At 38.3% G+C, this 23,618-nt stretch overlaps 2 protein-coding genes across 2 annotated transcripts; one reads left to right on the top strand and one right to left on the bottom strand.

The window, feature by feature from the left end:
• Positions 1-405: 405 nt before the first annotated feature.
• On the bottom strand, positions 406-10,014 carry LOC120194715 (kinesin-like protein KIN-7F). Its single transcript, XM_039196948.1, has 16 exons — positions 9,894-10,014; positions 9,733-9,808; positions 9,570-9,670; positions 9,359-9,472; positions 9,202-9,283; positions 9,042-9,109; positions 8,896-8,960; positions 8,685-8,755; positions 3,005-3,059; positions 2,552-2,888; positions 2,248-2,445; positions 1,974-2,160; positions 1,365-1,929; positions 1,192-1,233; positions 840-1,106; positions 406-727 (listed from the first exon to the last, which is right to left on the bottom strand). The coding sequence occupies exons 1-16, from the start codon at positions 9,942-9,944 to the stop codon at positions 406-408; spliced, it is 2,601 nt and encodes an 866-aa protein (XP_039052879.1). The 5' UTR covers positions 9,945-10,014.
• Positions 10,015-19,286: 9,272 nt separating this feature from the next.
• LOC120194619 (uncharacterized TPR repeat-containing protein At1g05150-like) lies at positions 19,287-22,160 on the top strand. The gene has a single exon (XM_039196881.1). The coding sequence runs from the start codon at positions 19,582-19,584 to the stop codon at positions 21,958-21,960; it is 2,379 nt and encodes a 792-aa protein (XP_039052812.1). The 5' UTR covers positions 19,287-19,581; the 3' UTR covers positions 21,961-22,160.
• The last annotated feature ends 1,458 nt before the right edge of the window (positions 22,161-23,618 follow it).

Genomic DNA, 23,618 nt, shown 5'->3' with positions numbered 1-23,618 from the left:
TCACTTTTTCTTTTCTCCGCAGCTATTGTTATTATATAGTATGAGAAAAAAACAGAGCATTGCATTTTCCAGTCGTTGAAGAAATCCAACTTAAAAGAGTTGAGTCAACCTCTTGACGGTTTTTTGTTTAATTATTCAGGTTCGGTGAGCCATATCTAAGTCTCTGGTTGGACATAAAGATGGTGTAGGTTGGGAAATGAAAACCATTCTATCTGGAAAGATATTCCTTCATTCCATTATTATGTGCTTGTTACACAAATTTCGATGAGCAAAGAAAGAATCAAAATGAATCTGCGACTAAAGTCTGATTAAACTTTATACACATTGTGAATTTACAATCAGGACGGGGGAGTTGGAAATGAAAATATTTCAGTCTAGATTAATTCACTCTATCTTCAACAACTTCTAAAAGAGGGAAGGAAGGCTGTCTCTCCAGCTGTGAGAACTTCGGGATAAAAATCGGGGCAACATGCAGAATGCAACCCCCTCATTGGGGGCTCGACTTGGTTCCACAAATCCTAGCACCTCCGCAACAAGAGCAGCACTCTTCTTCACATGGACAATGTCCTTGGGGTCCTTCCAGACAAGGTGTGTCAACTGCACGCTCCTCTGCTTTGTGTTCAAATCAATTCCCCACTTCTTATAGACTTCCTCTCTCTGCTTTCTTAACCATTTATACCGTATTTGCTTGCTCAACGTCAACCTCTCTCGAGTCAGTTCCTTCTCACTGTCACCAGAAAGAGAGAAGACAATATATCTAGCCGTGGTTTGCATTGCGTTGAAGATGAATCGAATAAAAGTAGTTAATTTATGTTCAATTATGGAAATCTTAAATTTACCTGGAAGCTATATCTGACAACGTGTTCTTTAGAAGCGTCAATCGTCTGAGCTCTATCTCCAAATACAAACAATCGGAAGGATCGCCTTTGAAAAGCTGGATGAAATAGCTTCTATGGATTAATGATACACGGCATGCATCCCAAAGTTCAACTATCTTTCTCTGCTTCTCCTCAAACTCTGAGTCGGTCTTTATTATCTCATCGATAAACCATCCATGGAAAAGGAAGTATGTTAGTTGCCAATTATTATTAGCGTGAAAGCTCATTCTGACCACGGTGAAGAGGATAGCAATCTTAGGAACAACCTTATGTACCAAGCAGTAAGATAGATAGTTATAAAAAAAATTATTACAAGGTTGTGCACTCATTCGGACAGAATATGAAACTATAAAAGCTAATATGAATGGTTGATTTCATTTGAGAAACAATAAAACTCAAAAGAGGAAGGAGGTTGGTTCAGTTTCTTACCATCTTGTTATCAATTTGCTTTTCTGACTGCTGTGTCATTTCACTGCCGCAGGCCGCTAAATCAGTAGAGTTGGAAATTCTTCCCAATGGATCCTCGCTAATTGACTTCCATTAGTTGCACTCAAAGTGTCTTCCACATCTAGATCTTTAAGACTTAATGTATCCACGGAGCTGCTACTAACAGAAGAAGCTCGAGAATGTCTTCTGGATATATTTTCGATTCTGTTGTCATATTTAACTTCCGAAAGCATTTGGAAAAAGTCATTTTCAACCCCACTGGAAGGGGGTATGCTTTTTTTATGTGCTGCCTTCTCAAAGGAAGGTGAAGATGGCGCTGTTCTGATAACCGCCCTGCAGCTTTTACTTCTGCTCAAGCTCCTAATAGAGCTACTTGTATCTGAGAAGCTAGGTGACTGATCTAGATGTTGTGTATTGACAAGAAACTTGACTGTCCTTTGCAGTTCCTGAATTTTTTGTTTCAAATCCTTGTAAGTTTGATCACTATAAACAGGACTTGGCTGCAAATCTTCCTTTTCTTGTGATGATACGGCACTATCATTCGTGGTAGTAATCATGTCTAATTTTCCTTGTTTTTTCTCGAAGACATCACCTTCGCCAGCTCCTGTTTCCTTGGGAAGAATCTCTGTCATGATAGTTTCTCTTCCTGTTCATTTATTGTGTTATTTGAGTCTTCAATTTCAACGCATTGAACTTCCTTGCTGCTATCTTTAAATTCTTGACCCATTTGTTCAGAAAACTCCCAACCGTTGCTTGGATCAGGTCCAATAAACTTCGGGGTCAAGCCATCGAGTAGAAAATCCTCTTCAGGATCCTCTGCAAGCCCAGGATATCCTTTGCTCGGATCAGGTCCAATAAACTTCGGGTTCATGCCATTGAGTAGAAAATCCTCTTCAGGATCCTCTGCAAGCGCAGGATATCCGTTGTTGTTGCTAGGCACACTAGATGCAACTGTATCCTTATGTTTGTTGGAATCAACCATATAGGGAACCTTGGGCCCTTCTGATGAATTTGATGATTGCTTTAACATTTGAACTTCTTTAACTGACAGTATCAAATTCTCAACTCGCGACTGAGCCAGATCATGTTGCCAAGTCAATACTTCTATCTCTTTGGCCATCTGTAGATACTCAAATTAGAAAGAATAAAAAAAGTCCAGGTTAACAAGAGTAAGCCATTTAAGCAAAGGCTAGTGTGAAACAACTTTCTGAAGTTCATCTAATCACCTGTCCAATAAGTTGCTCTTTCTCTCTCAGCACATCAGCAGTATCACCTTTAACCGAAGATGATCCCAAGTTCTTCATTTCTTTCTCCAGTCTAGCCAATTCTCTTTTCAGTTGTTTTACCAATGCCTTATCTGACATGACTAAATTCACCTGCGCACTAGTTCTTACCTGCTTGGCACAGTTCGCAAACAAGAGTGTGTTTCTTGATTGCTCAACATGAACACGTTCAGGACTCATAGTACAAATGATGGCTGTTCTGGCATTTCCTCCTAAAGCATTCTGGAGTATGTGTGTCAACTTAGAGTCTCTATAAGGTATGTGACCGGTTCTTCCCTTGCTGCGAAGTGTCATATCAGTTAATTGGTCTGAATATTTCATTCTCATAAACGAATTAAAGACCCACATACGTCCAACAGTATTTGTTCTCTTGAAAAATGAAGAGAATAGTCCAACCTTAATTTGCGAATCACGATCCCAAGAGTTAGTAAACTCCGGTTTATATGGCAGCCTTCTGTTATGGATTGAAGAGAAATAGAGAAGATTACGAGAATAGAGAGGATAGAAGAAGAGAGAATTTAGAGAAAAGGAAAGTTCATCATTCATTTCATAACCCCTTTTTCCATTACATTGTTGTTTTATTTACATACAAGCAAATAGAGAATCTGTTATGCCAATTGGCCTATCCTTGCTAACCAATTCTGTTATCTCCACAGGACTTGGGCTTTACTGGGCCACCCGTGTATCACTTGGATCTCCTGGACCCAGCATCTGAATCTGCTGGATCAACCGGTTTGGTGATTTAATAATCCCCGTGCACCTCACGTGCTCCTCTTTCAGGTAATTGCTTCCCCATTCAATCTCAATCCCTAACCCTTGTTTCTTCATTTCCCCCAATTCTCCCAATTCTTCTTCGATAATCTTCTCTCGCCCTTCGTCTTCTCCCTCTCGCCTACCTTCTCCAACTGTGACAATATCCGCCCCATGAGTCGATCCTTGTCCCCAAGGATCAAACAACGGAAACTGTCCACGAAGCACTGAATAATCTTCCCAGGTGTCGTGCGTCTCGTCCAGGTTAGTCCAACGAACCAATAACTGTGTAACTGGTTTATTCTGTCTATTAATAATCCTTCTGCCCAATATTCTACTGGGTTCGATTTTGAACTGACCTTCAGCATCAATATCAGGAGGATCAGATGAAGTTGTTGATGTGTCTCCAACATGCTTCTTCAATAAGCTAACATGAAAGACTGGGTGCAAACGCGAGGTATCTGGTAAGTCCAATTTATAGGCTACTTCTCCAAATTTTTTAATAATTTTATAAGGACCATAAAACCTTGCTGCCAATTTTAAATGTTTTCTCAGGGCAAGAGAAGATTGTCGATACGGTTGCAACTTCAAGTAAACTAAATCTCCAACTTGAAAAACTCGTTCTGACCTGTTTTTGTCTGCTTTCTGTTTCATTCTATTACTGGCTTGCTCTAACTGGACTTTGACCAATTGTTTGATTTCTTCTCTGCTACGCATTAATTCCGCTACTGCATGTACATTAGTCTCTGTATGCCAAACCATTGTAGGAGCCTTGTAGCCATAGAGAGCCTGAAAAGGTGTTAACTTTAAGGCAGTGTGGTAGGTGGTATTGTACCACCACTCAACATGTGGCAACCATTTAGCCCATTGTTTGGGTTGATAAAAACAAAGACCCCTTAGGTACTGTTCTAAGCATTGATTCACCCTCTTTGTCTGTCCATCAGTTTTAGGATGGTAGGCAGTGCTAAATAGGGTCTTAGTTCCTAAGAGTTTCATCAGTTCTCTCCAAAAGAGACTAGTGAAAGTCTTATCTCTGTCTAAAATGGCCAATTTAGGCTATCCATGAAGCTTATAAATATGATCCAAATATAATCTAGCCACCTCAGCTGCTGAGTAAGGAAGTGACAAAGCCAAAAAATGACTATACGTAGTAAACTTATCAACCACTACTAAAATACAATTTTTCTTCAATGATGTAGGCAGCCCTTCTATAAAATCCATAGTGATGACCTCCCAAGCCTGTTGAGGAATAGGTAGTGGTTGTAGCAGTCATGGTTTATCAACATGCTCCACCTTAGTTTGTTGACAAACTGCACAAGCTGTGACATAGGTTGCCACCATAGCCTTAAGTTTAGGCCAATAAAAATATGATCTAATTCTTTGATAAGTGTCTTGACTTCCAGAATGAACTCCATAAGGTGAATCATGTAATGTCTGAAGAATTTGTAGTCTTAAGGTTCCAGCAGTTCCAATATAAACTCTATCCTTAAATCTAAGGATGCCCTTTGAAAATCTCCAATTAATATCAACAGTAGGATTCACAGTTAATTTAGAAATCCAATCAGCAGCCAATAGATCTTCTTTATAACTAGCCTCCACATCTTGAACCCAGTTAGGAATAATTACAGTTGTACCCATAGCAAAACACTGACCCTGATCCTCCCATTGCCTAGATAAGGCATCTGCCACAACATTGGATTTTCCCTTTCTATACTGAATAGTATAATCCAAACCCAAAAGCTTAGTCAGGCCTTTCTTTTGAATTGTAGTAGTCAACTTCTGTTCCAAGAGATACTTTAGAGGTTCATGGTCAGTTTTAATGACAAAAGGATTTCCCTCTAAGTAATGTCTCCATTTAGAAACTGCCAGTATGATAGCTAGATACTCTCTTTCATAAATAGAAATGCTAGAATTTCTAGGACTAAGAGCCTTGCTTAAATAAGCAATAGGTCTGTCATTTTGAGATAAGACAACACCTATACCACCTGAGCTTGCATCTGTTTCCAAGCAAAAATTCTTGGAAAAATCTGGGAGAGCTAAAACTGGAACACTACTCATAGCTCTTTTAAGTTCTTCAAAGGCAGTTACAGCTGCACTAGTCCACTGAAAGTTGTCTGTTTTAAGCATCTGTGTCAGTGGCTTGCTGATAGCACCATAGTCTTTAATAAATCTCCTGTAATAGCCTGTTAATCCTAAAAATCCCCTCAAAGATTTTAAGGATTTAGGAAGAGGACAATTCTTCATTGCTTCCACTTTACTAGGAGCAGTAGCAACTCCTGCAGCTGAAATAATATGTCCCAAGTATTCCACTTGGTTTTGTCCAAAAAAACATTTGGAGAACTTTGCAAATAATTGATTAGCCTGGAACACCTCTAAAACTTTCTGTAAATGAGCAATATGAGCTGCCATAGAACTACTGTAGACTAAAATGTCATCAAAAAACACCAACACAAATTTTCTAAGGAATGAACTAAATAATTCATTCATTAATGCCTGAAAAGTAGCAGGGGCATTAGTAAGGCCAAAAGGCATTACCTTAAATTCATAGTGGCCTTGATGAGTTCTGAATGCAGTTTTGTGTATGTCTGCCTTTTTAATTCTGATTTGCCAATACCCTGATCTGAGGTCAATCTTTGTAAAATAAACAACACCATGTAACTCATCTAATAAATCCTCCACTACAGGAATAGGAAATTTATCCTTAATAGTCATGCTGTTGAGTTGTCTATAATCCACACAGAACCTCCAAGATCCATATTTCTTCTTAATTAATAGGCAGGGAGATGCAAATAGACTCCTACTAGGCTGAATAATAGAGGAAGACAACATAGTAGTAATTTGCCTTTCAACCTCTGCCTTCTGATTATGTGGAAATCTGTAGGGCCTGAGATTAACAGGAATTGAATCTGGCTTAAGAGGAATATCATGGTCATGATTTCTTTTTGGTGGAAGGCCTTTTGGTTCCTCAAAAATAGTCTTGTATTTTTCTAAGAGAGGTCGAATAGCTGCAGGAATAGGGTTAGAACCTTCTGTCATAGATAATAACACCACATGTCCCAAAATAACAGAGTCTGAAGCTATCATTTTCAATAAAGAAGCCCCTGAAATTTGCTGCAAAAATTGAGATGGTTGCTGACCATGTATAACAATTTGTTCATCCTGATGAACAAAACTAAGAGTCATTTTATTGAAGTCCATCAAGATTGGACTAAATAGTTTCATCCAATCTACTCCCAATACCATATCACTTCCTCCCAATTGTAAAAGTCTGAAATCATGAACAAAAGAGTGCCCTTGCATTTGCCATTCAACCTTATTGCACATTGTTGAACTATAAAGTTATTGTCCATTAGCCATTGTAATAGCTAAAGGGTAAGGTGTATTCACCTATATACCAGCTTCAGCCCACTGTGGTGTTAGAAAACTGTGAGTACTGCCACTGTCAATTAGAATGTTCAATGGTTTGCCTTGGATACTGCCCTGAATTCTTAGTGTATTATGTCCAATACACCCAGTGATAGCATTCATAGATATTTCTAGGCTCTCTTCTTCCTGTAGGACTGACTGTTCTGAATCAGTAGGTACAGTATCTGAAGGAAGAACAATCTCATCTTCAATCATCATGTTTAATTGTTTAATTTTACACTGGTGGCCTGGGACAAATTTCTCACCACACTTAAAGCACAAATTATTTTGCCTTATATACTCCAGTAAATTCTATTTTGGTTGCAAAGTGGTTGAACTCTTTTGTGGAATTTGTAACTGATTTGGCTTAGAATTAGGTAGGGAATTTGTGTAGGATGGGTTTCTAAAGACTGGCCTCAATCTTTTACTTTCAAATTCAGCAGACAATTCATACAATTTAGCTTGCCTATATGCTTCAGACAGTTTCTTAGGATCTAGGGCTTTGACCCTATGTTTAATGTCATCCCTTAATCCACTGATAAACAAAGAGACAAAGAATTCCTCACCTAGAGTAAGGTTCTGCAAAAGCATGTGAGGCTGTAATTCTTCAAATCTGTCTTGATACTCTTCCACAGACCCTTTCTGAACTAATTTAGTAAACTCTTCCACTATATTAGCAAAGGCCTTATCACAGAACCTATGACATAGGTCTGCTTCAAACTCATGCCATGTAACATGGTGTTTTTGCATAATATAGCCATCAAACCAAATTTATGCTTTTCCTGTTAAGTACATTGTAGCTACTTGTACTCTTTGTTCCTCAGCAATATTACATAGCGAAAAGTACTTAAGACATTTATGTATCCAACCTCTTAGATTACTACCATCAAAAAAAGGTAGCTCGATTTTAAGTCTGTGCAACATACTCCCTGAAGTATTAAAAGACCCCCCTGTGCCTCTTCCATCCACATCTAAGCCCATTGTATTATTCTTAATAGCACTGTTCTCCCCCACTTGATTATCATTTTTAAAACTAGTTATATGAGCAGGCAACTCCATTGGCTTAGATTTTAAAATTCCAGGCTCATCAGGTTTATAAGTAAACCTATTTTTATCATTAATCACTGTAACCTGTACAACTTGCTTCCCACTCATATTATATGAATTAGGGGTCTGTACATGTTCCTCCTCAGGCTGATTTTGATCTCCTTTTCGACCAGTCAAAATCCTCAAAAGCTCTTCCACGTATCCTTGATTTGTAGCCATTATAGACTCCAAGGCAGTGATATGCTCCTCTTGATTTTCCCACCACTTAGGAATCTTAGTTTCATTTTGAGACTGCTTAACCAAAGTAGTCAATTCCTCCAATTGTTTCTGTAGTGCTGCAAAATATGATGATTCAGTCATTGTCTGGTTTTTCTTTGGCATTACAACTTCAATGGCCAGGAAAATTCAGGCTCTCGATACCAATTTGTTATGGATTGAAGAGAAATAGAGAAGATTACGAGAATAGAGAGGATAGAAGAAGAGAGAATTTAGAGAAAATGAAAGTTCATCATTCATTTCATAACCCCTTTTTCCATTACATTGCTGTTTATTTACATACAATCAAATAGAGAATCTGTTATGCCAGCTGGCCTGTCCTTGCTAACCAATTCTGTTATCTCCACAGGACTTGGGCTTTACTGGGCCACCCGTGTATCACTTGGATCTCTTGGACCCAGCATCTGAATCTGCTAGATCAACCGGTTTGGTGATTTAATAATCCTCGTGCGCCTCACGTGCTCCTCTTTCAGGTAATTGCTTCCCCATTCAATCTCAATCCCTAACCCTTGTTTCTTCATTTCCCCCAATTCTTCTTCGATACTCTTCTCTCGCCCTTTGTCTTCTCCCTCTCGCCTACCTTCTCCAACTGTGACACCTTCTTTCAATCTTGCACCAGCAGTTAAGGTCTGAGAAGCTCGCTCACTTCCTACTAGATCAATAAAATTATGTACAAGACTAACTAGTCAATTTTCCCGGTTAAGGTTTTCGTTACTAAATAATTCAGTCTAGAATAATGATCTCCATGAATTCAATATTCCCATGTAATATAAATGCATTACCTTTCGGTAAGTTAATAGTATCATACCACGGAAGATTCAAGGATGCTTGAATTTCCAGCTCCAGCATATTCACGAGCACAGCTTTCAATTGTCTGCAAGATTGCATCATTGAACATAGAAAAAAACTAGGTCAAACTCCGATAAAGAAAAGTTACTCGAGTAACCATGCCTACCAGCCGCAAAATCTGATATGATCTCGAGCTGGTTTCATTCAAAGATGTCTCTCCTATTTGCCTTTGAGCTGCAAATCCATACCAAACATATATAATGTCATCTAGTGAAAAGAAGAAGAAGAAACAATGCAAGTCCATGAGCGTTTGAGAAATATTTCACCTTCACATATTGAAAGGAGCTCGTGAAGATGTTCCTTGTTTCTTAGAGTCACCTCAGTAAGTTTCTCCACAACCGTTCCCCTCTGTCGTGTGAAAACAATATCGTACATGCAAAATGATGACCAGAAAGCATAAATAAAGAAAAGAGAAATAGTTACCTCTGGATCATCTAGAACTCTTAGTGAGTAACTATCAGGGCTAAGGAGATCTCTCACGGCTTCATTGTATATTTCCATGGCACAAAATTTCACCAAAAATTCGCTTTCTTCATTCTAACATATTGATCAAAACAAGATGTCATCTATTTATGGGTAGATAGATTCCAAATATAATATATATGAGAAGAAGTAATACGCAGTCTATCGTTACATTCTCGATGTAGTCATATATATCCGATACTGCATATTTGGTGATACCCCTCATTGTATATGTTTTTCCACTGCTTGTTTGCCCGTATGCAAATATGCTCGCTGAAGAGAAGGGAAAAGAAAAACACGAGTAGAAACATTTTCACCCGATTATATAGTTATACATAGAATGGACAAGGAAATATGTTTGACTCCTTCCTCGTACACTAGAGCTGTATCGCAGTCGCTGTCGAATACTGTCTTTTTTCGACAAAATTGACAAACAAAAAATGGAAACACAATGGTTAGAAGACGTTCTGGATTCTCGATGGGAAATGAAAAATACAGGCAAATGATTATGGAAATGCTTGCCGTATGTGTAGGCGGCAGGGAACATGGCGCGTTCGGGCAAATTATGCTTGAAAGCAATGGTGTCATTGTTAGTGCATTCCCAATCACATATACGATTCCTTGATTTATCATTCAATGGTCTTAATCTGATCGAAACAAAAAATTTCTCCTTGTTCATGAAATTGCCAACTCTTGGCTCATTGTCATTTATACTTTTTGTTTTCCTCTCTGTCTCTCTTCACAATTTTTACCTTTTTTTATTTCAAGGTAAAGGCCTCTCTATTGTCGGAACCAGGCAATCGTCTAACCTTGGGGCTTCAATCTAAGCAAACTTGGAAGGTTTTCCCCTTGTTGTTAAACGGGGACCAATAAAGCATTTCGAAAATGTCCGGAAAACAGCTAGAGAAGATGCGTCAAATTCGGTGAATCGGGGAAAACGAAAACAAATGCAACTGTAACTGAAAACCGATTTCTTTTTATTCTCCGCCTCCGTCTCTCAGACTCCACTCTGAGTTTTGGGAAGAGAAAGATAGAAGAAGAGGAGGAAGAAGTAAAAGACATTAGAAAGCAAAATGTGAAATGAATTCATACAGTTTCTGTTGGAATTGTACCCGCGTTTCAAACATAACCGCCACCAACGAACTAAAATCTGTATGCCCATTGTGGACTTACTATTTTTTGTTTCTTTATCCTTAATTTACCGCCACCCTTTCCATATGCGTTCATTTTACATTGAAGGTGAGAGTAATGATTTGGTGTGAAAACTGAAACGGTATAGAATTCTTTTCTTAGTTGTTAGGCATAAATGACTATGGTCTTTTAACTTTACTTGACCATTAGAATTTTATTAAATTCCTTTTCATCGATTTATTTATTACATTACATTTCTTAGTTATGTCGGGGCTTAAACATATATTTAATACTCGAGTTAAACATTTTTTTAAGTTGGTACCTAAGTATTTTTTTTCTCCCAAATTGATACACGGATAAGCATTTTTTTCTCAAGTTAGTACTCGAATTTTAATTTCATTCAATGTTTTGAATTTTTCAATAAACTTTTATAAATCTAATTTTAAAAAAATACGTATAATAATATTATTGTTGAGATGTGATTATATCATTTGTTGTCACGCCATCAAAATTTAATTCTTTTAATAAAAATAATACATGAAATGAATTTAAAATTTTTTTAATATAAATTTGAAAGGATGTAATTAATTCAAATATCAATTTAAAAGTAAAAAAAATAGATTTTTATTTGGGAAAAAAAACACCAAATATATTTAAAATAAACTCTTTAATTTTCTTGTTCACCATTTGAACCGTGATAACAATGTACTAAAATTCATACATCAAAGAATTGAAAAAAAATGTTTTAGATAATATTTTTTAAGAATTTAGGAGTAGGTTTTAATACTCCATAATTATAGAATAGATATCTTGGAGAGAGAGTGTGTGTAGTAGACTATGGACGTTTTCTCGATATATTACATTTTTCATTTAATTTTTTCTGTCAGGCACCCTTCAGACTATTTTTTCTGATCTAACACCATTTGCAGTAAGGCGCGCCCCTGCAGCGCGCCCCTGCAGCGCGCTTTACGTTGATCTGGCGTCACATGGGGTAAGGCGCGCCCCCTGAAACGCGCCTTATGCTAACTGGGATACACGTGTGTAAAGCGTGGTGCAGGGGCCGCGTCTTACCTACAAATCTGACACGCATCAGAAAGGCGCGCCCCCTGCAACGCGCCTTAGGTTTAATTACGTACCTGTCCCGACCGTTCACACTCTCATCCCTCTCTATAAATACCACATCCTCAATTACTTTCATCATACCAAATCCTCTCAACTTTTCTCAAATTCTCTCAACCTCTCTCAAATACTTTTATATTATTTGTTTAAGGTATATTTTATTTTATTTAATATTTAATTTATTTAAGTATTTAAATTATTTAATATTATATTTAATTAATTTTTTTTGCAGATATAAAATGGAAGACGGTCTGCTTCGCTTGGATGGAAATCATATATACGGTAACATTTTAACGTTTAATTTAATTTAAATTATTAGTAATAATTTATTTATTTAATGCATGATTATTAGTTTAAAAATTAATTTTTATAATTATTTATATTTTAGGAGAGATACCGTATATTAGATCCTTTCATTAGGAACCTTAAGTTAGTGATACCTGGCTGAGTCATGCTGTATTTAGTAGAGGCTGAATTCGATCACATAGATAGATATGAGGGTCACTGTAAGATAGAACCAGACCTTATTGCTACCTTAGGCGGTGAAGACCGGAGACCCACACATTCCATATTCTATGCGGAGAGTGCATGATTACACTTGAGGATGTTTTTATGCACCTGGGGCTTCCGGTGGATGGAGGTGTGATATCAGGGATATCTTCCGGTTCTTGGACTACTTTGTGTCGGGTTAGTCTAGGACGTGTCCCGGAAAATTTTAACGGTGGTCGGATACCGTTAAATTGGTTATAAGTTAATTTTCGGGAGTTGAGCGCAGACGCCTCTGATGATGAAGTTAAAATGTATGCACAGGCATGCATACTGCAGTTGAGAGAAGGGTTGTTGATGTCAGACAAATCACGCAACCAAGTTCATTGTATGTGGTTGCAACATCTTGGCGACTTTCATCTGGCCGGTTTTGACTTTCCTATATAGGGAGATGTGTCGAGCGACTGACTACATAAAAAATGCTATCGGCGGATGTCTCCTGCTGCTGCAGTCTTGGGCATGGTATTGATTGCCTTTTTTATATCCCGTTGTCAAGAACCCATTCGTATTTCCACTACTATTGAGGTAATTATAAAACTGGTTTCGTATATTAATCATTTTATACATTGTATAATAAATTTTTTTCCTTGAATAGGTGGTCTACTGATAGGAAAAATCATCAGGAGCTACCTGATGATTTAGAAAAAAATAGGGTGTTAATCGATCAGAAGGCTGGCACACATGTATGTATTTTAATGTTTAAAAATCGATTTTAGATTATAGTTATATAATTAGATTATTATTTTGATAAAAATTATATATATTTGTTTTAGTTTGAATGGGTGTCATATTCTAATGATGATGCGAGGATGGTGATCACACCTGAGTTGAGGGGCCCATCAGATGTTTGGATGGCGATGATCCCTTTGATCTGTTATGCGATCGTCGAGTGGCACTCTACTGATCGCGTGCTCTGGCAATTTGGTTATTTTCAACCAATTCCAGAAGCACCTCACAATATGGATGAGTTGCATAGCACAGATCAACGCGGCAAGACAGATACAAATTGGCTGGTGAGGCATCATGAGTGGGTCGTGTTGTGGGAGGATCGACATTGGCGCTTTCCCCGTAGAGAGCCCATTTTTTATGACCTCTTGATGGTTGCTGACGGTTATTATGACTGGTTCAACAGTAACGGGAAACTGTTTCTGCTTCCCGAGGATGCACGAGGGCGAACCTTTTGGCGACGTCGACAGAGACGTTCACCGACACAACACCATCGTCCCCCGACTCGTGGACGGAGAGCAGGTGCTTCCGGTTCATCCTCATTTGTACCAGCAGGACCTTCACAGCAGCCAACGTCTACAACGACTTACATATCGAATCCATATATGATGTCGCCACCGTTATTCCCTTACTCGATACTGCCACCGCCACCGTCACCTGGTTTTATGACCCTACCGCCGCCACCGTCACAGAGTTATATGACCCCTCCTCGAGGATATTATGAGTCTATATTTACATATTCTACTTGGGGTTCATATTCTAGATATTTGGTAGGTGTAACCTCATCACCTATGGTCGTAGCTCAGACACTTCCTGTACAGTTTTCACACTCGATGATGTCGGGGTTTTATGAGTTTTCCCAGTTTTCGCAGGCCGGTGGGATAGTCAGTCATACACCTCCAGGTTTTATTCTATGGAAGTGCTTCATCGTCATCAGCTCCTCCTCAACAAAATGTAGCTGCTTAGGACGACGACGACGACGACGACGACGATGATGACAGCGAGGAGTCACAACCAGTGATACGAAGAAATCCTCTTCGAGACTGACAACCACCGTCTTGCGGAACACATTCGCGTCGCAGACATCGATAAATTTTGTTTTTTTTATTATATTTGTATTTAGTTGTTTATTGGACTTTTTTATTGTAAATTTTTAATTATTTATCATTTAATACTTACTTTTTTCGTTAATGTAGTTGGATTTATTTTAATTAATTTTGTTAAATTTGTTATACAGTTTTGTTAATGTATTTTGGTTAATTTTATTTATTACCATTTAAAATCAGTTATTGTTATTTGGTTATCATTTACCATTTAATACTTTTTGTAAGTTTGTTGTATTTAGAATTATGTTCAAATACCAAATTGTTATTAGTTTGATAAAATTTAATAATTGTGTTATCAAAATTTCTTCAGTTTGTCACTTATTATATCTTTTATTATAATCACATATAACGCCAACGTTTAATCTCATTTTCTTGTATCATTTTTTACTGTTCATCAGCGGTTATCGAATGACATTAACTTTAATTAAATGCAAATTAAAGTACAATAATTATTATTTGATAAACAACTACATCATGTCCTCATCAATTTTTACTTGAAGACAACAGAGGTGGACATGTTTTTCTAGTGTGTCTTGGGTTTCTACAATGCCCACATCTTCTGTCTTGTCTAGATCTTTCTCGAATATCTATATCGCAATGAATTCGATTGGATTTTGGAAGACCACGCTCCCTCAATAAACTCGGATTTGGTACAATCGGAAGCCAATCCTGAACCTCTTAAGGGTCTTTGTCATTACCTATAGGGGGGACTCAAATTCGTATACCTTATAAACTTTAGATAGTAGGTATACGGGATCCATAAAACAGTTAGTCTTGACGCGTATGCGAGCAAGCTGCTATCTCATGAGAGCATAGATACTTAAGAGCTTGAAAAAAACCTGCAGCCACACGTTCTATCCTGTAGATTTACTCTTAACGACACAGCTTCAATCCCTTGAAAAAGTCGCGGCAACTCTGTGACACGAAACATTTCATGCCTTCTAGAGAAGTCAGATACAGACATTTCATTTGATGGAACATTTTTTTCTGTAGATCTGCAACTAATCTAGGTTGATAGACATGACCGCCTTACATCCAGGTTTGAGCTTGTCCCTCGAGCTTCGCAAAAAGCGCCCCCAAACGAAAATATATAGTTTTTACCAAAGCCGCTACAGGTAAGTGACGTGCACCCTTTAAGGTTGAATTGATTGCCTCAGCCAAGTTGGTCATCATGTGTCTATATCGATATCCACCATCATATGCGTTCGTCTACATTTCTTTATCGATGAGGCTGATGTAATCGTATGATTCCTCGTTCTTCGCCCGTAGATCTTGAAGCATTAATTCAAACTTTCGAGGAAGTAGTTCGTAACCTGATAAAAAATGTATAACTTACTAACTTGCTTTCTTTGCAAAATTAAAATAATCGAAAGAAAACAAACTACATCCGTTTCACTTACCCATGCGCACAATTAATTGACGCTCATCATTCTTCTTGTACCTTCCATGGTAGTTCGCAACAATGTGTCGGAGACAATACCTATGTTGGACAAAGGGTGGTTGCCACATTAGACCCAAAGACTCCATTGCTGCTTTGATCCCAGCTCCGCGATCTGAAATGACACATATTTTTTCCCTCGTGATAACATGTGCACTTAAGTTTCGGAGGAAAAAAGCCCAAGAATCTGTAAATTCTCCTTCGATAAGAGCAAAAGCAACTGGAAGAATGTTGCGATTGCCATCTTGGACAACTGCCAATAATAAAACTTGTTTGTATTTTCCATACAAGAAAGTCCTGTCATCGATGAGGCTGATGTAATCGTATCATTCCTCGTTCTTCGCCCGCAGATCTTGAAGCATTGATTCAAACTTTCGAGGAAGTAGTTCGTAACCTGATAAAAAATGTATAACTTACTAACTTGCTTTCTTTGCAAAATTAAAATGATCGAAAGAAAACAAACTACATCAGTTTCACTTACCCATGCGCACAATTAATTGACGCTCATCATTCTTCTTGTACCTTCCATGGTAGTTCGCAACAATGTGTCGGAGACAATACCTATGTTGGACAAAGGGTGGTTGCCACATTAGACCCAAAGACTCCATTGCTGCTTTGATCCCAGCTCCGCGATCTGAAATGACACATATTTTTTCCCTCGTGATAACATGTGCACGTAAGTTTCAGAGGAAAAAAGCCCAAGAATCTGTAAATTCTCCTTCGATAAGAGCAAAAGCAACTGGAAGAATGTTGCGATTGCCATCTTGGACAACTGCCAATAATAAAACTTGTTTGTATTTTCCATACAAGAAAGTCCCGTCATCGATGAGGCTGATGTAATCGTATCATTCCTCGTTCTTCACCCGCAGATCTTGAAGCATTGATTCAAACTTTCGAGGAAGTAGTTCGTAACCTGATAAAAAATGTATAACTTACTAACTTGCTTTCTTTGCAAAATTAAAATGATCGAAAGAAAACAAACTACATCAGTTTCACTTACTCATGCGCACAATTAATTGACGCTCATCATTCTTCTTGTACCTTCTATGGTAGTTCGCAACAATGTGTCGGAGATAATACCTATGTTGGACAAAGGGTGGTTACCACATTAGACCCAAAGACTCCATTGCTGCTTTGATCCCAGCTCCGCGATCTGAAATGACACATATTTTTTTCCCTCGTGATAACATGTACACGTAAGTTTCGGAGGAAAAAAGCCCAAGAATCTGTAAATTCTCCTTCGATAAGAGCAAAAGCAACTGGAAGAATGTTGCGATTGCCATCTTGGACAACTGCCAATAATAAAACTTGTTTGTATTTTCCATACAAGAAAGTCCCGTCGATCTGGACCACAGGCTTGCAGTATTTGACAGCATTAACGCACTGTGGGTAAGTCCAAAAAACCCGGTAGAATTGGCATCGATCGCGTAGAACTCGATCATTATGGTATGCATACGAGGTTTTGAAGTCCACAATTATCCCAGGATTCAACGTCCGCACCAGCCTAAACCAACCTGGAAGTTCGTTTTAAGATGCATCTCATTCGCCATGAAGTTTGACAATGGCATTTTGTTTTGCCAACCAAGCTTTTTAATAGGAGACAGTGTACCCATACTGCAATTGTATAGCTGAAATCAACACTGCAATAACTATATGAGAGTTTGCTTTTACCATGGGCATGATGGCTTGGCATATCACTTCAAAGTCCAAGTTGGGATGATCTTGGTTGACCCCTCCAGCACAACATGTGTGAGGACCGTTATATACTGTTAGTTCCCATATGTTGTTTTTCCTCTTCCTCTTCGATACGCGAACCATCCAATTGCATCCGTTTTCACGTTGGACATAGTAGCATACATATTTTTCGGTCGTGGAACGGTTGACTCTGAACTGAACAGAATTACGGATATTGTAATTTTTTATAGCCATCATCGCTTCTTCTTTTCTTGAAAACTCCATGCCTAAAGATAACTCACCATTATTTATTGATGAGTAATATCCATAGTCACCGAGATGAGGCATATCCGTAAATTCTGGTTCGTACATTGCACCATAATCAACTTCATACATGTGTGCAGGAGGGTCAGTTTGTGCCACATTTCCTGGAACTTCATCTACATCATCATAATCGGAGTTGAATTGCGGTGATTCTGGGTGAATGAATAGTCCAGTCTTAGCACCATCCGCACCAGGCTCACGAAACGGTTCTTCTTGTGGAGATGATAGTTCCTCTATGCTCTCCACATTTAGGTCGAAGAACCTACTACTTGCACACATTCCCCTTAAACTGGAAGACATATCGACATTGAGATCGAAAAAGCTCGAAGTCGAATGCATCCCCCTAGAGCTTGAAGCCATCATGTCGAATGGATAGTGCACAGATTGTTGCATCGATGGCATCTCCATATTAAGGTCAAAGGGATTTACAGATGAATGTCATCCCCTTGAACTATAGGCGATGTTACCATACGGATTGTTCGTTGACCCACCTCGGTACATATCGCAAGGAGTTGCGGATGAATGTCTCCCTTTTATGGCATTAAAATCATTACACATTACTGTCGTCGGACTGTCAACTTATTCAGATAGCCCATAGTGGGAGCTTAATGACTGACCCCGAGCAGCACGCACTTGAACAAAATTTGTATACATCTCAATATCGGCGTCTAAATAATTACTTTGAGATTCAACCATCACTTCAACATCATCATTGTTCGAAAGTTCGAACGCTGTATAAATTAATGGCAACAATGATGTTTGAAATCTGTACTGCAACGACGACATTATTCTACTACTTCCAACATGAACCTTCATCGAAATCTTCGTTATCAGCTCCTCAAGAGTTATGTTTCTCTTGAATGATACTTTAATACGTTCATTTGATACGAAAACAACGCCAGTTTCAACTTCTCGAATTTCACCATTATAATAAATAATAGCTGAAAGTCGCGTCATTCTTTGAGTTTAAAAGTGCGACAATATTATATCTGTAAAAAAAACAACTGAAACAAATCTGATTAAATAAATAATATATGAACGAAAATATAACACAATACAATTTTTACACATAAATGTAAATAATTTAAATAATTTTATTTTATTTTATTACCTGCGCTGCAAAACTATTTCGACGTATGCTCTCGCTTTTCAATTTTACAAACACAAAAATTAATTGAAAACAATTAGTATAATATTTTTTCAAATAATCATAATAAACAATAAGTATAATAAAAAAATTATAACAAAATTACCTTACAACGAAAAATCGCACGAACTTCTGAATCAAATATGAGAAGATTGCTGGAATTATTGCCTCGTTGACAGAATTATTGTATTAATTTATAAGTTGGGAGGGGAGATGTGAGGAGTTTATCAGGGGAAAATGATATTTATAGATGATAAAAGTTGTTATAATTATACAAGGCACGATACTTGCACCGCGTCTTATATAATTATATCAATTAAAGCTAAGGCACGGTCCCTGTCCCGCACTATATATAATTGAATTAAAGGTAAGGCGCGACTCCTACCCCGCACTATTGTCCTACGTGCGTAAGGCGTGCCCCATGGGCCGAGCTTTACACACGTGTATTTCCAGTCAGCATAAGGTGCGTTTCAGGAGCACACCTTACCCCGTAACGTCAGATCAGCGTAAAACACACTGCAGAATATGCGTCTTACTACAAAAGGTATTAGATAAAAAAAATAGTCTAAAAGATGCGTGAGAAAAAATTAAATATAAAAGCTAATATATGAGAAAAACATCCAGACTATAAGCCAGACCCACAGCTTATCAGGTTTAATTTCATCAGAACCAGAAAAATAAAATGAAATCTCTCACCCGTTCTTTCCTGTTCTCTGTGTCGGTCTTCGTTTCACTTTACTTTCTCCAGATCCGATGTAACCAAAAGAAACATCCCCCCAAACCCCAAATTTAAGCCGAATTGATAGTTATTATCATCTCTCCCAATTCATACTTTTCTGATTTATGAAATAAGGAAAAAGTAGCCATTTTTATCTTTTTCTTCCTTCTCCTCTTGCTTCCTCATTTCCCAAATTTCCAACCTCTACCACTTTGCATTTTCAATTCCCAAACCCTATAGGAGAAGGGGAGGGGGATGGCGACAAGAGGGAGTAGATCAGAAAAGGTGAAGAAGATTTTCCAGCAATTCGACACCAACCGAGATGGGGGTCTTAACAGAGATGAAATGGCAGCGTTAGTTGTCGCTGTTAACCCCAGAGTCAAGTTTAGCGACGAACAAATTAACGCTATTCTCGACGAAGTGTTTAGGACCTATGGGGAGTTCATCGACGATGAGAAGGGGTTAACTTATGACGGTTTGTTGAGAACATACGATGACGGAGCCGGTGACGTGGACCGTGACTTCGATGCGCTGGGTCTGGAGCTCAATTTTGACGTAAAAAAAGGTGCATCAATAGTGTCCGAAGCATCATCGTCATCTATTGTGGACGAGAGAGTAATGGAGTCGCAGAAGAAGCAGCGGACTGCAGCCTGGGCAGTGTCGCCTCATCACGGGATAGTTTTCGATGACACATGGAAGCTCGTAGATGATTTGGAGATTTTGCTGAAGAGATTGAAAGCAATGCAAGCAAAAGATGGGAAGTTTAGAAGTGATAATTTTGATGCTTATTCAGATGCTGGGTGGTCAAGGGAGTTGGGAGCCTCTGCAGAGCTTTCGGAGAAAAGGATATTTTGGGAAGAATCGGGGCCTGACTATGCTGTTTTTGTTAAAGAATTGAGAGCTTTAAGGAGTAGAGCTGATGGTGCAAGGTCAAGAGAAGAAGCATTTGATGGACAAATGGCAATTGGTAGGGTTTTATATGAATATCAGTTGTTTAAAGAAGCTTTGATATGTTTCAAGAGATCTTGTGAATTGCAGCCAACGGATGTAAGGCCACATTTTAGAGCTGGGAATTGTTTGTATGTGCTAGGGAAGTATAAAGAAGCTAAAGAAGAGTTTCGGTTGGCTTTGGAATCAGCAGAGGCTGGTGGGAATCAATGGCGTTACTTGTTTCCTCAAATTTATGTCAATCTTGGGATTGCTCTTGAAGGAGAAGGTATGGTTTTAAGTGCTTGTGAGTATTATAGAGAGGCTGCAATTCTTTGTCCTACTCATTATAGAGCTTTGAAACTTTTGGGTAGTGCTCTTTTCGGTGTAGGCGAATATAGGGCAGCTGTTAAGGCTTTAGAAGAAGCTATATTTATGAAACCAGATTATTCTGATGCACATTGTGATTTAGCATCAGCTTTGCATGGTATGGGTGAGGATGAGAGGGCAATTGAGGTTTTCCAGAAAGCTATTGATTTGAAACCAGGTCATGTTGACGCTTTATACAATCTAGGTGGACTTTATATGGACTTGGGTAGGTTTCAGAGAGCTTCTGAGATGTATACTAGGGTTTTAGCTGTGTGGCCGAATCATTGGCGGGCGCAGCTCAATAAGGCTGTATCCTTGTTGGGGGCTGGAGAAACTGAAGAAGCTAAGAAAGCTTTGAAGGAGGCTCTGAAAATGACAAATAGGGTTGAATTACATGATGCCATATGCCACCTGAAGCAGCTACAAAAGAAGAAAGTCAAGGCTAATGGTGGTACCAATGGGGAGGCGGCTTTTGTTATAGTGGATCCTTCAAAATTCAAGACAGTGGGTGAGAAGACTACATTGAGGCAAGATTTAGGAAATGCTCTTCAGATTAGGGCTTTCCAGAGAATCACAAGATTGAATCATTGTGAAGTGGATCTTTTGAAGAAAGAAATGAACGAGACTGATGTACCAGTATCCTACTCTGGTAGTGGTGGTCCTCAGAAATCCATACGCAAGCCCAATTTGGAAGAAATTCTATGCAAATTTCTTGATTTTCTAAAACCGGAGACCTTCCAAGGAGCTGTCAAAGCGATAAATGAGAAAGTCCTCTCAGTCTTGGATGAAACAGGATCAGGTAGGGTGGACTTGGGCATGTTTTATGCTGTTCTTGCGCCCATTTGTAATGGACCTCCAGATAAGCGAAAAAGGATTGCCTTTGATGCACTCTTATGGCGGTCAGTAAATGAAGGCCATTCTCAGATTAGAAAGGTAGATGTAGTTCAGTACATCAAATTGTTAAGGGCTATATTTATTCCTTCCCATGGGGTTAGTGAAATGCTGGAAGTTCATGGAGAAACAGATACCTCAATGGTATCTTTCAGCGAGTTCCTTGTCATGTTCAATGATCCTGATTGGGGCTTTGGTATCTTATCCACTCTCTTGAAGTTAGAAATTGGAGATAGGAATCGTCATGGGAACCATGTTTGCTCAGTTTGTTATTACCCAATTATCGGTTCTCGCTTTATGGAAGTGAAGTCTCATTTTAGTCTCTGTAATCAATGCTACAGTGACGGAAAGGTTCCCCCCTACTTTAAACAGGATGAATATAAACTCAAAGAATACGGAAAGGAAGCTGAAGCAATGAAAGACAAGTGCATGTGCTTTAATTTGTAATCCCTCAAAGATTCTTAGGCAGTTAGTTTAGTGTCCTATCTCCTAGGCTGATCTTGTACCATTCCATCGTATCATTTTTAGTAATCCAATATGCTTTATGCATTATACAGTTCATCAATATGTTTAGTTGCCAGTGGGCGTCACGCTCGTGTAATAAACCATTTTCAAGTGATGGCTCTTAAATATCCCTGTTTCATAATTGTTGTTGCAGAGTATTTTACTCTTCAGTTCATTTGGGGGGGGGGGGGTTAAAATACTGAGATGATGTATATTTGAGATTATTCATTGATAATCTTCCACCCTTTTTTTGGCAGTGTTGAATTTGTCGGGAGGGTTTTCAATGGAGAAACAATCGTTATGTTTTTATAGGCCAAAAAAAGATGTTAACCCTTTGGAGGTGCACAGACTATTCAGCTGAAGTAGTCGATGCTAATTGATGAATTTATTCACCAAGTCATGTCTTTTGGTTGTGAATTGTGATTATAGTTTTTGCCTACCTGACACTTGTTGAACATCTATGGTTTGTATAGAACAATTCCAATTGTTCTATACATATGATTAGTGGACGCATCATTTCTTGGCAGGTGATTACAGGCCCAGAAATTTGAAGATCAAATGCTTTATGTCTAAGAAAGAGAGAAATGGTACCTTTCCTAGAGTTGTTGAAACTCCCAGTCTGCAATAAATATAGTTGTTGACGTTGTTGCAAGTGCTTAATACTGGATGCTCATAAATAGGAGATTGACCTGGAAAATCATCACTCAACGTAATAAAAAAAAATATGGTTAAAATTTCCAATTATTCATTTAATCCAACAATATTTATTACAACAAATCATGCATTAATTAAGAGATGCTCCGCCAGCGTGATTAATAACCGCATGCGAACAAACCAGTATCTGCAAATTCTGATGTCTAAAAATGGAATCTCTGCAAACCCTTTCCATTCCCTATCGTGTTAAAATGTTGGGAATAGTTGTTGCCTGTCATTGTCTATGTTTTATGTTTTTGAATTGCTAGTATAAGTAGTGCATAGGAAAGATTACACCAAGCCCACCATATGTCACAGTTAATATTGCATACGGGATGAGACGACCTTTTATGATCTTCAATTTGGTCCTTGGGGAAATAGTACTCCCAGAGTCATTCAAACCAACCACTTGCCTCTTGTCTTTTATAGCTCCTTTTTTATGTTTGAACTACGGAAACTGTTGAGACAGTTTGATATGTCGGGAGTATTACCCAGACCAACAAACCCAATGCAAATGAACATAGTTCAGGCTTCGGCCCAACTCAGATGGAGAGAAAAAAAAGAAGAATTGATTTTCCACTCTTTATATATATAAAAATATTCTGACAGTTTGAGTGGTCTCCCAAGTTGCTCTTTGTTCAATCATGTTTGTATCTGGTCTCATCGTTTCCAATTTGTCCGAGAATCAAGCAAAGCATCATCCATGTTAGGAGTTAGGACAAGAACTATATAGATGGTGGTTAAGGAAACCGGTAGAAAACTTGAGCCTGAATCTGAATTAGTGATTTCCAGATCATTTTTTTAATATTTTTTTGTTTCTCATAGAAGTGGGAGGCATGATGGTACCACTGCTCTGAAATCAATTTGTTATGTACCTTACAAGGAATACGTATTTACAAGCAAGAGCA

Source organism: Hibiscus syriacus, unplaced genomic scaffold, assembly GCF_006381635.1.
Source record: "Hibiscus syriacus cultivar Baekdansim isolate YM2019G1 unplaced genomic scaffold, ASM638163v2 tig00117000_pilon, whole genome shotgun sequence".
In the NCBI taxonomy this organism is placed as follows: domain Eukaryota; kingdom Viridiplantae; phylum Streptophyta; class Magnoliopsida; order Malvales; family Malvaceae; genus Hibiscus; species Hibiscus syriacus.
The sequence above is the reverse complement of the archived record's forward strand: the minus strand, read 5'-3'. Positions and strand labels throughout refer to the sequence as shown.

Bases quoted from the DNA above. Each gene is read 5' to 3' on its own strand.
- LOC120194715 (XM_039196948.1), bottom strand. From the start codon at position 9,944: ATGTTCCCTGCCGCCTACACATACGGCAAGCATTTCCATAATCATTTG. The intron at 3,060-8,684 runs GTGTCACAGTTG...CCATAACAGAAG, and splicing joins TGGTGCAAGATTGAAAGAAG to GCTGCCATATAAACCGGAGT. The intron at 1,107-1,191 runs GTAATAATTTTT...CACCGTGGTCAG, and splicing joins CCGAATGAGTGCACAACCTT to AATGAGCTTTCACGCTAATA.
- LOC120194619 (XM_039196881.1), top strand. From the start codon at position 19,582: ATGGCGACAAGAGGGAGTAGATCAGAAAAGGTGAAGAAGATTTTCCAG.